At 34.7% G+C, this 16257-nt stretch overlaps 2 protein-coding genes and 1 long non-coding RNA gene across 4 annotated transcripts in view; 1 reads left to right on the top strand and 2 right to left on the bottom strand.

The window, feature by feature from the left end:
* The window catches only part of LOC140146294 (uncharacterized), a 70021-nt gene that overhangs the window by 26569 nt on the left and 27195 nt on the right, over positions 1 to 16257 (top strand). For both annotated transcript variants that reach the window (XM_072168102.1, XM_072168093.1), the window contains exon 2: positions 15654 to 15697. In XM_072168102.1, the coding sequence (XP_072024203.1) occupies positions 15654 to 15697 (44 nt within the window). The remainder of the gene's footprint in view (positions 1 to 15653; positions 15698 to 16257) is intronic.
* The window catches only part of LOC140146308 (alpha-2,8-sialyltransferase 8B-like), an 80355-nt gene that overhangs the window by 54176 nt on the left and 9922 nt on the right, over positions 1 to 16257 (bottom strand). The gene's annotated exons all lie outside the window — the stretch shown is intronic.
* Positions 53 to 2772, bottom strand: LOC140146288 (uncharacterized). Its single transcript, XR_011858220.1, has 3 exons — positions 2716 to 2772; positions 1622 to 1740; positions 53 to 698 (listed from the first exon to the last, which is right to left on the bottom strand). It is a non-coding gene; the product is annotated as an uncharacterized lncRNA (long non-coding RNA).

Genomic DNA, 16257 nt, shown 5'->3' with positions numbered 1-16257 from the left:
CTAGGGAACCTTGGCTATACATTGGTTCCCCTCAAGTTCAGTAGTGGCGTAGGTGCATATTTTAGTGGGCGCCGTATTGAATCGTGTGCGTATAGTTAATTGTGTAGCAAAAAAGGGTGGTTCGTGTGGCGCAGCCATGAAAAGACATTGACGTCACTGCTGAATTTGAGGCAAACCAAAGAAAAGTGCCTAGAACATTTCCAATAATTCCATGCAACTTTTACAGCCAGTAAGGAACTATGCATTACGATTACATCACATGATGTCAGAGTCATTTGTTGAGGTCCTTATTATTTTAATAATTGGAGCAAACATTTACTAGTTAGTTTATGCACCACATAAATTACTATGCAAGTATTTAAGTTCTCATCAAATGTTCACCCTCCAGAAAAGATTTTCTTCAAAAAATTTAATTGTTGACATAATGTTGGGAAAGTTTTCAATGCATGCAGTGATAGCCCTACTACGGCCTTTTGACTGTGGTGGTCCAAAACCATGCTATATCGTAAAACCTGGCTATATCCAGAGAACTGCTAACCCCAGACTGCTAATTCCGCCTTTTGGGTGTAGCGGTTAGTGGATTTTAGCAGTTCTCGGATATAGTGTGTTTAAAAAGCCCTATAGTACGGCTAGCGAGTGATGCGACAGATAACAGATGCCAGCTGTTGACTTCCAAACCATCATCCTCTTTGTCTTACCTGGAAATTGGAATAAAATAAAATAATAGCCAATGATTAATTATTACACATTATTATCAGGATTATGGTATCTAGGCTGTTTGTGTGCCTTAAGGGGTACTACACCCCTGCCCAATTTTTTGTGCCTATTTGTGCATTTTTCTCAAAATTATAGGGCATTGGGGACAAGTAAGATATGTATATTATAGGGGCAAGGACTACAACTACTGCACTGGAAATTTTATATCAGCACAGACAACAGTTGTGGAGTTACAGTCAAGAATGAGGGAAGACCAATATTTGATCAAAAAATCAATAACTACTTGCTTTGAGTTGCTGAATTTTCAGTACAGTAGTTGGGAGTCCTTGCCCCTATACATATCTTACTTGTCACCAATGTGCTATAATTTTTTGCGAAAAATGCAAAAAATAAGCACAAAATTGGCCAGGGGTGTAGTACTCCCTTAAAGCCTTAATGTACTATCTTTTTAAATTTTTAGATTTTCCTTCCAAAATGATAAATTATTGTAGCAGAGTCATGATATGCTATTTCAATAGGTGTGAGGTCAAAGGTCATAAAGTCAAAAGTAGTCACTTGCAATCATTTTGCAATTTTAATTTTTTTTTATGAACTGTGAGAGCGGAGACAGATTTAAAGCACTAATCTGTAATTTACTAAGTCTACTAGTCGTGCATAGTTTCATGGGCATAGCCATCTTTTTTAGTAAGGAGGGCAAAATAAAACTTAAAGGGTTCCTTGTCCCTTTTCTTTTCTTTTGCCCTTCTGATTTTCTCTTTTATTTTTTGTCAGAGGGGCACTTTCATTTCATATATACCTGTCGTGCCTGAGAATTAAATATAGGAACACATAGGAATAAGGTATTGGCATTTTGTGTGGTGTTCTGCACCCCCTTGGCTACAACTTTGTAAATGAAATTACTTACATCCTCCTCAATAAGGAAAGCTGTGCTGTGCGGTTGCAGGTGCTTTGCTTCAGCGTGTGTTTATAGTTCAGATTTTTGGAAGATATGCCTTGCTGAATGGACCTTTCGTGTGCCAGTTTCTGGAAAGACAATACAGTATGACATTGTAATTAAAGCCATTGTAACATTTGCTAAGGGAAAGCCCTGAATATTTTTCAAAATTCTGTTTTTACACGATTGCTTTGTAAACATATAGTAGGCCTACATACTCTGCAAAAATCAAGACTTTATGTTTGCTCACTTGCTGTGGGTTGGGATTGAGACTTAAGATGAAGTCAAAATCATATTTTCCTATAGACGAATCAAATTTCACGCATTCCCCAACCTCAATGGCGGCCATAGCCATGACGGGGACCAAACTATCTCACCTAAAATGTGAAATGATCGCCCTTGAAGGATATTTTAAACTGCATTCTACCACCCGTGTTACATGAGACAAAAGAATGATGACAGTTTACAACACAAAAGAATCTCACATCAAATTTTAAGCGGGTTTAATCCACCCAATTGGGCACTCACAACACCTGTTTGGTGCATGCAGGGACCCTAATAAGGCCAAATAAAAAAATAAACATGTTTCACGCCCCTCCGCTTCCTTTTTGAGGTTTCTTCAAATATATTTTATTTTTTGAAATTCGGTTATAACTTTTCAAAATATATGTCTAGGAAGTTAGGATGCTTTCTATAGCCTTGTTAAGATACAAGAAACACGTTAGGAAGGTTTTGTGATCATTTGAGGGGTGTAACTCTCCTCCTTTTTCCAGGCATTATTGTATACGCTAAAACACTGAGCTCTAAGTATGGCTATTTACACCAATTTTGTGATAAAAATAGAAAATAAAAAGACCCCTCTTCCTCCTTTTTTTCGAAAACCCGGACGTGAAACATCTTTTTTATTTTACTTGGCCTATTATGGCCGACCAAATCCTGACCATGACTTGGCTCGTTGGATTCGTCTATACTATAGCGAATCCTCACTGCCAGTTAAAATTAATGTTGTGTCGTTTAGTTTTACTTGTGCATTAAAAAATTAATGAGTTATAAAAGAAACTCACCTTGCAGAGTCGAGGTACAAACAACACACCCAACATACTCAGCCAGGAGAACGGTATACACTAGTCCGAATAATCAGTCCCAGAACAAATTATTAATTTCTGACATGATCGTGTTCTGGGTCTGAACTGTTTCCATATGAAATCTTGATGGCAAATTGGACAAAAGAAGCACATGGTTCTACTTGACAGCTTTTTAATCCCTATTCATGTTACGTGAATCACGCTATTGTGGACCATCTTTCTGATACTTGTGTGTTTGGACAAGCGGAACGGTCTTTTGTCTACCTCTCTGTTTGTAAACAGACGAGGATGTCGAAATTGACATCCTCTCCGAATAGGAAAGTCAGCGTAATAGTACGGCACTAGGTATACACATACACGACATACACTGTATTGCAATGATCATGAATGTACAGTCATGACAGTGCATGAACAACAGATCTGTGTGATGCAGTGGTGAATGGGACAAATCTCGTCATGTTTTCGTGTAGTCCGAGGTGCTCTGACGATAACACTCCGATCGCCAGGCAATCTACGTGTAGTAGGCCAGTGGGACAACGAAAACGCTACGTGAACGAGCTAGTTTTCGTGGTATATTCGATGTCCGTGGCCTTAAACTGTCCTTATCCATCATGTCATTTGCTTCTCTAAATATTCAGTGAATTGAATACTAATATTACTATTGCAAACTAGTCCAAGCACGTCGCTAAAATGAGGCAAATAATTCGATTTTCGCAACTGGATACTTCTGTCAGTGTTATGACTGTCGCAAAAACAGCTGATCGAGGTCAGAGGTGAAATCTGTCAATCAAACTACTTTCGCGCATGCGCAAATGGCACACCTGAACTTAGGGAAATATTTTGCCGAAGGCATTGAGGTGGTGTGGGTAGGGGATTGATTGATTTGACCTGTGACCTATTATCCACAAAATAAATAAATAAAAACATGCATGTCAATTTTGTCACAATAAGTGATCTTGATTTTATTTAAAAAACAAATTTTAAATTTTTGAATAAATTGTGAAAACATCAAATGAATATTAAAAGGTAAGATGGATATGGTGCAGAATTAAAATACGTTTTTGGATTGGTATCAAATTCTGCAGTCATACACAAATCCTGCAAGTCTTGGCTGAACTGATTGAGCACCATGCATCTCAGTCGCTATTACCGACTTATTTTCATGAAATAATACCACTATTATTCATCCGATTCCTTCCAGAAGTAGGCCTTAATTGTTGTCATTTTAAGCTTTTAAAATAAATTATTAATATTATGCACTTTTCTGAAAAGTGCATAATATTAATAATTTATTTGTTTTCATCTTTTCGCAATAAGGCCTAGGTCTTTTAAAAAATCTGACCACTATTTTATGATTTTTTTCACACTTTGAAACATGATTTGTAGGTCTATAATAATATTTGGAGGATGGAGAATAAATTGTCGAAACTTTAATAGGGCCTACAAAAATGACATAAAAACATTTCTTGACTTCTTTTTTCTCTATTTTCTTTTCTTCATGGTTGTTTTTTCTTAGAGTTTTGTAAATTTTCTTTTCATTTAATTCCCTCTTAGGCTCTCTGATACTATAAATCAGCTTAAAATAATGTAACGTTTATTTTGTAATTTTAAAATAGCTCATAGTCTGCCCTGGTAGCAGAGCCATTCTGAGTTACTATTAAAGAAATCAATGAAAATGTAGTACGCCTATTACTTGCTTAGGGTGTCGAAAATATATGTTTTACTTGTTAAGGGGTAAAAAAAATGCCAATACTTGTTTAGGGTAGGATATTACACTTGTTATACTTATTTAGGGGTGTATTTTCAGTTGTTGCACATACTTGTTTAGGGTGCTTTTTGAAACTCCATGGCCACGCATGATACCCCCTTATCAATGACCAGTGCCCCCGGGAAAAATAGTAATAATAATAAATAGTACGGTAATAATAATAATAAATTTATATTTAATTATTAATTATAATATGTATAAAAACAGTGAAAATTTGTTCCAACTGACGACCAAAGGATGGATCCAAAAGGATACAAGTGTCAACAAGCAATGGATAAAATTAAAAACAATGAAAGTATGACACAACATCCAATGGGGGAGTAACACAAAACATATAAACAAAGTTAATTTAATAATATAACATGATGATAATAATAATAATATGATGATAATAATAATAATAATAATGTTAATAATATAAACAAAGTTTATTTAATAATATAATATATTAAATGATAATAATATGATAATAATAATAATAATAAGAAGAATAACAATGATATGAGGATGAATGCAGATTATTTTTATCATATTCATTTATTATAAATTTTTTGTCTCTTAGTGAAATATTGTATTAGTCTATGTACATTTTTGCATTATAATTATCTTTTACAAACTTTTATATTTTATATATTTTAGTAATGTTTTAATATCCACACGGACATGTGGAAGATCAATATTGTATTGAACATGTTTTACCGTGTATAAATAAAGTTATTATTATTATTATTATTATTATTATTATTATTATTATCCCCTAATTCTTATCAAAAAAAATTGAGATTTTTATACCACTGGAAACCTCTGGCTACATAATATTTATGTCCAAAAAATAATTCTTGCAGATTTAATTCGTCTAGCAAAAATATCGTCAATTTTGAATTACGTTCTGGTGTACCAGAACGAAATTACAACAGTGGCCTATGGAGCAGTGTAATACACATAGTCATGCATAACTCGCATAATGCAAAATCGGAATCAACTGAAATTTTGGGAATAAGATTTTTTCAAGCATATCTACCATGTCTACTAAAAAATGTCATAAAAAGATGATACTAGGATCACGAAATACTCCTTTAAGATAGATGTCATTTATGCGTCGGACCCCTATAGCCTGATCATGCAAAAAAAAAAAAAAGAAAGAAAGGAAATAAAGAAAGAAAGGGAAAGAAAAAACGAAATCCAAAGAAATTAAGATGAACTGATCAAATCTAATTGATAGAAATAAATTGATTGTTTAAAACTGTTTATTATGTGCAGCAACATCCAAAAACAAAACAGGGTTCAAAAGACAAAGCAGCTTTCTTGATTAAAAAAAAGAAGAAAAAAGGCACTATAAAAACGAAAAAAAGGAAAAAGAAAAGAAAAATAAAGAAAGAAATTCATCTCCTTTACACGATCTTTATTATCTAAGAAATAGATGCTATATTACATTATTGACATCTTCGAGTTCAAACATCCCGCCTTAAAATTGTCGGCATATTTAGCAGATTAAGATATAAGATGTGCCGTGGTGTTAATAAAGCATCGTCATAATGAGTCCGTGATTGACAGGCCAGTAAACAAAATGAATCATGAACACATAAATGTCAATCATTTACAATGCAGAATTGGATAGCATTTTTTCCACAAATTTGTTTATTTACTTTATGTTATTTATTAAAACCATATTTATACAGGGCTACCTTTCAGATAAATCTGCTATTACAGGGGCTCTGTGTCATAAAAACAATATACATAACAATTTGTAGAATTATACATAAGCCCTATATATGTAAGAATTTTTAAAAACATAAAAATGCATAAACATCAAAAAATCATACATGAAATAATATTAAAATTCATTAAAAGTATTTACATTTCTTTGTTTTATACAATTTACGTAACACTTGTAGAAATATATATTAAATTAATTAAGAACACGACAAAATACATCATTCATTAAAAGACATAAAAGTTAAAACATTTGGTTCATTATTTACATTTCTCATTAAAACGAACAGAAAACTTTCCTGATTAATAATATTTTACGATCGTACGTCAAGAGGCATATGGCACTTTTGCGTGCCTGTTTACGGTACCCTACCATTGATTGGACCCACACCATACCCGGCGCTTTCGCGTAAGTCATTCATTACATAATGGGTTGAAGGAGTCACACTTTATACAATCACGCGGCCGCGGAGACTTGTCAAGCAATCGATCCGGTACGGGTGTGTTCTGGGACGAATATATGCGTGCTACTGCCTAGTCACCGTAGGCTACCATTGCATTGATTGAACCCATGTCACGCCCGGCGCTTTCGCGTACTAGTGGCAGCTAATACTCGCGGTGAAGAAAGGTGGTGAAAGTCGGCACAGCATTATCGCAAAGCTGCTGCAGGCATTTGTTTTGTTTGTGCGCATTTGTCTTTGAGAAATTTGCTAAAAATTTTTTTCCATTAGTGTCATGTCAAAGAAGATCAATTCGGCAACATAAAGATGGGATAAAATTATAAATTATAAGCCATCATATTTTTGGCCATATCAATATTAGGCCCTATAAATTTTATACTTTATAGGCCATAAATAATTGAATACTAAATTATATAGCCTATTATAAAGTACTAATAAGGTAACATAATTCTAATAACAATAATATAATAATAATTAATATAATAATAATAATAATAATAATAATAATAATAATAATAATAATAATAATAATAATAATAATATAATAAAAATAATTAAAGGGGCATTTCATAATACACAGCCTCATGCCCCCACTTTTCTCCAAAAAAGTTGAGATTTTTATATCACTGGAATACTGGCTACATAATGTTTATGTACAAAATATTTCTTGCAGATTAATTCGTTTAGCAAAGATATCGCGAAATTTGAATTTCGTAGAATTTCGATGGAGCCGTGTAATACACATAATCATGCATAACTCGCAAACGCAAAATCGGAATCAACTGAAATTTTGGGAATATGATTTTTTCGTGGATATGTACTGAAAAATGTCATAAAAAGAGGATCATAGGATCACGAAATACTCCTTTAATAGGCTTAAAATAAAATAGAAATGAAATAAAATAAAATAGGCCTAAGTAAAACAAAATAACAAATCAAAAACATAATGAATACCAATCTTTAGTCGAAGCACATTTAATATATCGTAATAATATAGGCCTATTAAATTCAATCGAACCGGAGAGTCCATCAACATACTATTTGCTTTTGTACACGCTGGACCCAGTACCGGTACTGCAAACACAGACAATCAACACTCAAAAGTCAACCAATACTATACACATACAACACCCACTGTACCGCCGGGAGTTGAAGCGATCGATCGTGCATCATCAATCAACAGCAGCACATTACCCGCGGTTTAAAAAGGGGCGAAAGTGCACAGGTGCGAAATTGAAAGGGGCGAAAGTGCACGGGTCCGAAATTGAAAGGGTGCGAACCGTCCTGTTTCCGATTTTACATGTGAATTACATAGCATATACAGTAAGCTTATATTTACACAGGGTCGAGTCATGCAACTAAAAAAGGGGCTTCAAAATCATATAAATAGGTGGTGTACGTTCAAATTGGAATAAAATTGCAGTAAAACATACTCGACTCAATTGAATTATGATGAAATTGGCCCCCGCAATCTTGAATTCAACCAATTTTATTCCCAGTTAATTCGCCGCAAATTCACGTAAACAAGGGACCGCCATGTTTAAATGTCCAATGCGATCTACACACACGAAAAGTGTTCGCTGCACAAATTTTCATTTATGAATATTGTTCCAAAACAACTTGAAAAAGAATACATATGAACGCAATTTCTTCTTTGATATATCACAGATATATTAAAATTTGAAAATATTCAACAATGTACGTGCTTTTTGACCTCCGAATATGAAAAATGGGCCAATTTGGGACAGAAAATCCACGCCAAGAACGGAAAATTTCGGGCTCTGAATGACATGTCAACAGCATTGACCTGTTGACGTCATGCATGAAGCTAGAAAGGTCGCAGGGTGTCTAGAAACTATTCAGATGTGTTTAGAAATGAGTTTTCTACTAGTTATCGAAATCCTCGTGGAATTTGGACTTTTTAAACCAAAGTTATGGTAAAAAAGGTAGTGGGTTGTCATGGGAACAATGCAAAATGTATCTTAATTCGCCGCGATATCGACTCATTTTTGAATTGAAGTTTATAGACGAAATAGAATACATTCATTCTAGAAACACGGCATGCCAACTAAAAATAGATGTAAGATCGACATCCATGTTTCAATAGGGTGCTTTTTGAGCTAAAACGGCCAATATTTCAAATAAAAACAAAATTGACTGATCTATGACGTCACGCGTATGGATTGCCGATTTCTTTTCCTGTGTTGGGGTGAAAATTAACTTCAGATATGTGGAAAATGGTTTGGAATTCGTCGTATGGCCTTCTTATAGCAGTTTCTAGAGACCCTTTTTCTAATTTTGGCTCATGGACCGGGGGATAGCCCTTTTTAAAGGAGTAAACAACGATGCTCATTAGCGTGGTCACGTGACACAAACAACATGAGTGGTGCTGCCCTCTGTTGTTCTAATTGGGTATAATGTATTGTGAACGGAGATACGAGCTGCAGGCCATGATTCAATGTGTACAGACAAAATGTGTACTTTGTTTATACCAACATGTGTGAGTGACTTGCGTATTTGATTGTTGACGCAATGTGTCTGAATAAAATCTGACATTATTTTTGAATTTTTTGATTATTGATGTTGTCATCATAACCCATGGCGTTATTGGTGGATGCGTCTGCTACATCTTGCCCAAAGCATGTGACAAGAAACTGTGTTCTATCTTGTCTATCGCAAATGCATCCATTTGCGTCATGATGGCGTGAAATACATCGGGTAAAAAATGGTATAACGTCTATGTGCATGTAACGTGCATGAGGCAAAGAATGGTAACGTCTAGAAAGTAATTTAGTGAAAGCCTCATTTTTGTGTTTAACTACTTTGAAGTGATTCTAAAAACACTTGCTTCCTCCTTACTAAACTATCCAAAAAGTATTTCAACCATTCAATTGGCATTTATACTTGCTGGTTAACATGTTTTAACTATATAGTCTTGGGAATCGTGGAAAGAAAGAAAGAAAGAAAGAAAGAAAGAAAGAAAGAAAGAAAGAAAGAAAGAAAGAAAGAAAGAAAGAAAGAAAGAAAGAAAGAAAGAAAGAAAGAAAGAAAGAAAGAAAGAAAGAAAGAAAGAAAGAAAGAAAGAAAGAAAAAGAAAGAAAGAAAGAAAGAAAGAAAGAAAGAAAGAAAGAAAGAAAGAAAGAAAGAAAGAAAGAAAGAAAGAAAGAAAGAAAGAAAGAAAGAAAGAAAGAAAGAAAGAAAGAAAGAAAGAAAGAAAGAAAGAAAGAAAGAAAGAAAGAAAGAAAAAGAAAGAAAGAAAGAAAGAAGAAAGAAAGAAAGAAAGAAAGAAAGAAAGAAAGAAAGAAAGAAAGAAAGAAAAGAAAGAAAGAAAGAAAGAAAGAAAGAAAGAAAGAAAGAAAGAAAGAAAGAAAGAAAGAAAGAAAGAAAGAAAGAAAGAAAGAAAGAAAGAAAGAAAGAAAGAAAGAAAGAAAGAAAGAAAGAAAGAAAGAAAGAAAGAAAGAAAGAAAGAAAGAAAGAAAGAAAGAAAGAAAGAAAGAAAGAAAGAAAGAAAGAAAGAAAGAAAGAAAGAAAGAAAGAAAGAAAGAAAGAAAGAAAGAAAGAAAGAAAAAGAAAGAAAGAAAGAGAGAGAGAGAGAGAGAGAGAGAGAGAGAAAGAAAGAAAGAAAGAAAGAAAGAAAGAAAGAAAGAAAAAAGAAAGAAAGAAAGAAAGAAAGAAAGAAAGAAAAAGAAAGAAAGAAAGAAAGAAATATTGATATGTTTGGCAAACATAACAAAAGAATATGCTATTATTACTCATTAAGGGCATATAGCGCACGTGATAAAAAATACTTTCAAGCTGATATTGCAATCACAATTCTAAGAATAGTGAATGTAGGGCGGACGCGTCGGTGGACCCAGTATTTAACAATCATGCACTGTTGGTGGTGAAATTGAACAGTGCTTTGATCCGCGGTTTGCCTAGAAATGGAAAAACAACTTGTTATGCAAAAACTTGCTCAATCGCTGATCAGTTTTATAGTTTAGTAGGCCTACTTTAGTTAGTGCATATTCAAAAGCACAGGAATAACCGGTGGCTCTGGAACCCCCCGGGGGCAGGCCCGTTCCGACATAGGCCAGGTAAGGCGGTCGCTTAGGGCGGCAAACGCAGAGGGGCGCCAAAAAAAGGGAGAAAAAAGAAAAAACGGGAGCGGAGAAAGAAAAGGGAAGAAAAAATTAGGGCGGATAAAAAATACAGAAAAGAAGAAAACGGTCGTGGGCAGTATTCAAATAGGTCAAAACTGAAGAGTTATCAAGGGGGTAACCCCCCCCCCTCCCTTAGCACTTTTTTGGTAACTATGCTTTGGTGGGCGGCAGGGAGAGGTTTTGCCTAGGGCGGCAAAATCCCTAGGAACGGCCCTGCCCGGGGGGGGGGGGCTATGGAAAAGTTCCATATGCCCCCTCCAATAATTTGGGCCAGGCACCATTGGGGCCCCCAATATTTAACATTTTCCGGAGCCTCTGATAACACATTTTCTTTAGTTGTTTATTTCCAAATATCTGTTAGTTTTATAAGTAAATCCATCATCTCCCAACGACCTGGCATCCTTTCCATTAAAAATATGGAAACATTTACTTTGGAATAAATCTTCAAAGTGTGGGCGTATTTCTACATTAATTGTGTCTAGCTATGTTTCAAGAAGATGGTAGCAAATTCAGTTAATTAAAACAAAATACCAAAAGTGTTTTTTTTTAATGTAAAGTACACCATAACCCCCAGGTTACATTATTCGGAAGATATGATAATGTGATTGAATCTATTTTGTCAGTAATGGGTTTCTTTAGATTCATTGATATCGCGGTATATCGCCAGGTGCATGGGAAGAATCTCCAATAAATAATGTAGTAGTATGTCGAAATAATCTACTCAAGTGGACTAGTCTATATAATGATATAACCGATAACAAATTCGATAAATAATAATTAAAAATTAGTTGTTGGGACGACCAAGGACTATGGTTAATGCTTTATTGTTTTAAAAATAACAAATTATGATTTCCATTTGATGCCGGTGGATAATTGTATTCAGCAAATCTGATGCCATTCTACACGGCACCGTTATCATGAAATGTTTTCATTTAAAATTCCTCTGTTACACTCCATGAGATTTTTTACATCACTAAATAACTTCAGGAAATGGAAATAACAAGAGATACAAGCCCCTCGCCTCGTCCGTCGTTAGGCTATAAATAGAAGTTAGACATACTGACAACAACCAAGAGGAACACGATATTATTAAGAATAGATGGCGGTTATTTTTAGCTGGCTGGCTTGACGTCATACGCCACACATCATTTAAGTTAAATGAAAACCAGTTCCGTGACTTCGCCTCGGAGAGCCTTGAAAATTTACAATTTCAACTGCAAATGTTAGAAAGATTCTTCTTTTTCACAGTACTATTAGCGTTGTTTATTTGGTTGATTGTTTGGATGCTCTTTCATTTGAAATATACTTATAGCAATTGTGATTCAATCCATAAATTGTTGTTAAAATCTCTTCGTTAAAAAGAATCAAAACTAAACGATTGAAATTCGTCTAAAATTGAAAACGTTTAGTACCATATGTGTATTGTGTAGTGGAATACAGAGAAAGACGATCATTCGTTTTATGATCGTAACAAATCCTGATAGTTATTACTAATATTATTTCAGTAGTAAAGAATAACACAAATAAAATTTGATGGAAATCGTACATTATGGTTTTAGCAAAGTGGAATACCGCTAAGTTTGAAGTAATTGTCTCATGGATCGGCTAAATGTGATGTTGCCGTTCAGAGCCAGATTAGGAGATTTTGTCACACTTCATTTTATTCTCTACGAATATGGCGATGATGATGATTGTGTACCCACGTACATTTCTTCTCAATAGGATAAACCTCTGACATATACACGATACTTCAAATTATAGAAAAGGCAGAATGCCACGTATAGTCTCAACAGTTAATATAGGCGTAGGTGGATCACTGCATGAAACTCCTTTAACGTTAGACGAGGGTCCTCGCTATTTTCTACTCTAAAATTGCAATACTGCAGGCTTTATATACGATGTCCCTTAAATGTATTGTTGCATGCACCAACAAATATATACCAGCAAACCGTCACAAAACGTATTCGACATCATTCGCAAAAGGTTAGAAAAGGTTGCCAGAAAACATTTAAACGTCGAGTTGTGCAAAGGGTATAAATCGTTTTCATACTACCGTAAAATTCGATAGCATATGTGTATTAACGAGTTGCTAGTCTGTTATACTTTTTCATTTTGTTTCTTTCAATTTTCTAATATCTACAACACAGATATGTATAAATCAAAAAGAAAAAAATGAAAAGTTTACCCAACTGCCCTAAATATTCGTTCTTAACTCGTTAATAGGCATTGCTTATTATCGAATTTTACGCGGAAACGGTTTGAAAAAGATTTATACCCTTTGCACAACTCGACATTTAAACGTTTGCTGGCAAGCTTTCCTAACCTTTTGCGAATTATGTCGAATACGTTTTGTGACGGTTTGCTGGTATAGTTGTTGGATGCATACAACAATATATTTAAGGGACATCGTATATCACTATAGAATGCCCGGATAGAATGGCCTCTTGCACGCACGTTTCCCGGCACGTTTGAACCTTTCAGAAAATAATTAAAGCAAAAAAAAAAAAAAAAATGCAGGGGGCCCTTTGGCCAAAATAGCAGGGGGTGGGGGGCTTGTCAGCAACTGCTGACTTGCTGACAACTTAAATCCGCCACATGGGCCTAATGGCGCTCCTCCTGAATTCTTGAAACAAGTGCGCGGAGCGCTTGAAAATTTGCACAAATAGGACCTATCACTCACGGCATTTTGGTTATAATGAAGTTAATGCATAGGGCCTATTGGACTTTAATCTGTCAAATAATTTTGTGCTGAAATGCGCGCGAAAATTTTGACTTTCATCGCTAAGAGGGGGCGCAGAATCGATGCTTTTAATTAAAATTACAATTTGGACACTGCGCCACTACAGAACGCGAGAAACAGACAAACACACTTCTTAAGGGTAGACGAGGTATTGTTGGTCAAACGTGTTGTTGTTTCAGCCCTCTTTACAACGTAACTCAAGAACCGCAGCACCTATACAAGTATTCTTCTACACACTCGCTATGAATTGAGCAATGCAGTTTTTGCTAAAGCTCACTACCATTCGTAAGATGCTGTGAACTACCAAATCACAACAGTTTAAAATAATTAATAACCTTAATGTGATTGCGATGGTATTTTTGAAATGTGTCAGTTTTAGCAATACGTGTACAATGCTATACATGTACAGTGACTGTACATGTATAGCAGCAACCTCACATGCTTACGGTATGCATTTTTTTTCTTCGTATTTGGAAGCTTTATGTAATATGATGAAATGAAAATATAATAGTATTAAGATTTCATAGTCCGGTATTCCATGTTTAGCACCCACGCAGTTTAACATTTGTTTAAAACCAAATCAATTCTTAAACAATCAAGCACTATAATAATACTCCTTTTGTTTCCGTATTGTTGCTGTTCAATTCTAACATTGGCAACGTTGCGACTTTCTTAAGAGATGTCATCAGCTTCTTAAAGCCAAACTTACACCACATTTCGCCATACTGCATTTTAGAAACGCTTGCTGTTAGAATAAAAAAAAAATTAATTGTAATTATTGCACAGGTCACGGCGACCCTGTGACCTTTCCGGAAAAAGCCGAGTGGCAGGTTTTTCAAATAAATATTTTCTGTGTAAAAACTGTACCATCAGCTAGGTAATGGAATATATGAATATTAACTGTACATCTATCACAACAATTTTTGATAACAACTTGCGTCACAATTGATCTAGTATAGAAGGTAGAGAATTTATTTCAATCTTATATACGCCATTTTTTTTTTGGAATTAAGTGAAAATTAATTCTGTAAAAACTGTAATTTTTTAATGTAATTTTCACATTAGACCCGACAAAAAATTACCGTTTTGTTGTTATGATAATCTATAATCTTTTGATTTCGTAAATAAAATTAGGGGTCTAATGTGGATTTAGGATGCAAACTGGAACAATCCAATGCCTTGTCAAAATGGAGTTCGGATGCACTTCGTAATACAACTTCCGCCACTGCGGGAAACCACATGCACAGCAGAGCACGTGGCCGATATCAAAATCGATTTTATGTATTGTGTATGTAGGCCTATTCATAGGACCCTCGTATTAATTGTCTCTATGCGCTTGAGAATTCAACAATATAAATAATGGTAGCTTTATTATAATACACATTAATGTTTTAAGCAGATAAAATTCCAAAATATGATGTAGTAATGAAGTTGCGATTTATTAATATTATATGTTTAAATTTTCACGATGACACTATCAAGTCCTTCGTGGTCGAGCGCTGGTCATATGGTATACGTGATAGCGGCGCAGTGCAGCGTGGGTTCGAGCCCCGCCTCTGCCTAATTAAATTTCCTTCTTTTTTTAAATTTCATATTATGTTAGGGAAATGTGGCTGGGAGAATGTATGTATGGCGAAGAGTGGTGTGAGCCAAACTCTTTATGATCTCTTGAATCAACGATAAACATGATAAAGAGAAATAATTATTTTATTTTTGCCCACGTGTTGATGTTTGCAGTCGAATTCATATTTGGGTGGTGTACTGCGCGACAACGGGAAATAATTGCTTATTTAACACGTTTAAAAGAGCAGATACAAGCACCTGCGGAAGTGTTTGTTTAAAACCCCGAGCAATCATGATAATTATCAGTTACCATGGTTACTATAATATAGTATGCAATGGCCATATGTTGAAAGTGATTTATGTTTGATACAAAAGAAAGCGTGGGAAAAGCCAAATTCGAGCATATTTGGGTATCGCTCTTCTCTCTTGTGAAGCGTTAAGCGTATATTTTAGTTATTCTTTTAACAGTGTTATTGATCCACGATGTGTTGTTTTGAAGATGTTTCTTTTTTGTATTTTGTGCCTTTCAGAATCTGTAGACACAGAAACAAAACAAATAGAAGACCCAAAACAGGTATGTTATATATTTCAGTATAAGTGTTATAATCACATTTTTCTGATGCACATGATCGGAAAGGGACCGTCTAATTCAATCCAATAAAGTGTCAGTCAGTTCCGACAATGTTTTCCTTGAACTCATTTACAAGTTTCAATCACAAGTAGCCTATATACGTTGTTTATATATAAACATGAAAAACAGCACATGACATGGAAGTTAAATGACATCACAATAACCTTTATTTAATACATAATTTCATAAGAACTCGGCTATATTACCACATGTTCCCACCTCAGGAGATCAGGATACTGAACTAATGAAATATGGACAAGATCAAAAGACCCAATGGTTCAGTTCAAATTTGTTGTAATGCATAGCAATATGGCTATTGGCTGATCTGAACATGTTCGTACATTCCTATTGTCCAGTCACAAGGATTGATTGACAGCTACTCATAGCCTCATTTCAAATATATAGTTTTAGTTTTGGTTTTGGTCACGTGGTTTCCTATTGTCCTGCCTAACCACTTGAATCATAAGATATCGAACTCATTGTTTCTACCTTTTGTTTAAAAC

This window comes from Amphiura filiformis, chromosome 1 (assembly GCF_039555335.1).
Source record: "Amphiura filiformis chromosome 1, Afil_fr2py, whole genome shotgun sequence".
In the NCBI taxonomy this organism is placed as follows: domain Eukaryota; kingdom Metazoa; phylum Echinodermata; class Ophiuroidea; order Amphilepidida; family Amphiuridae; genus Amphiura; species Amphiura filiformis.
Note: the sequence above shows the minus strand (reverse complement) of the source record. Positions and strands in the feature narration are given on the sequence as shown.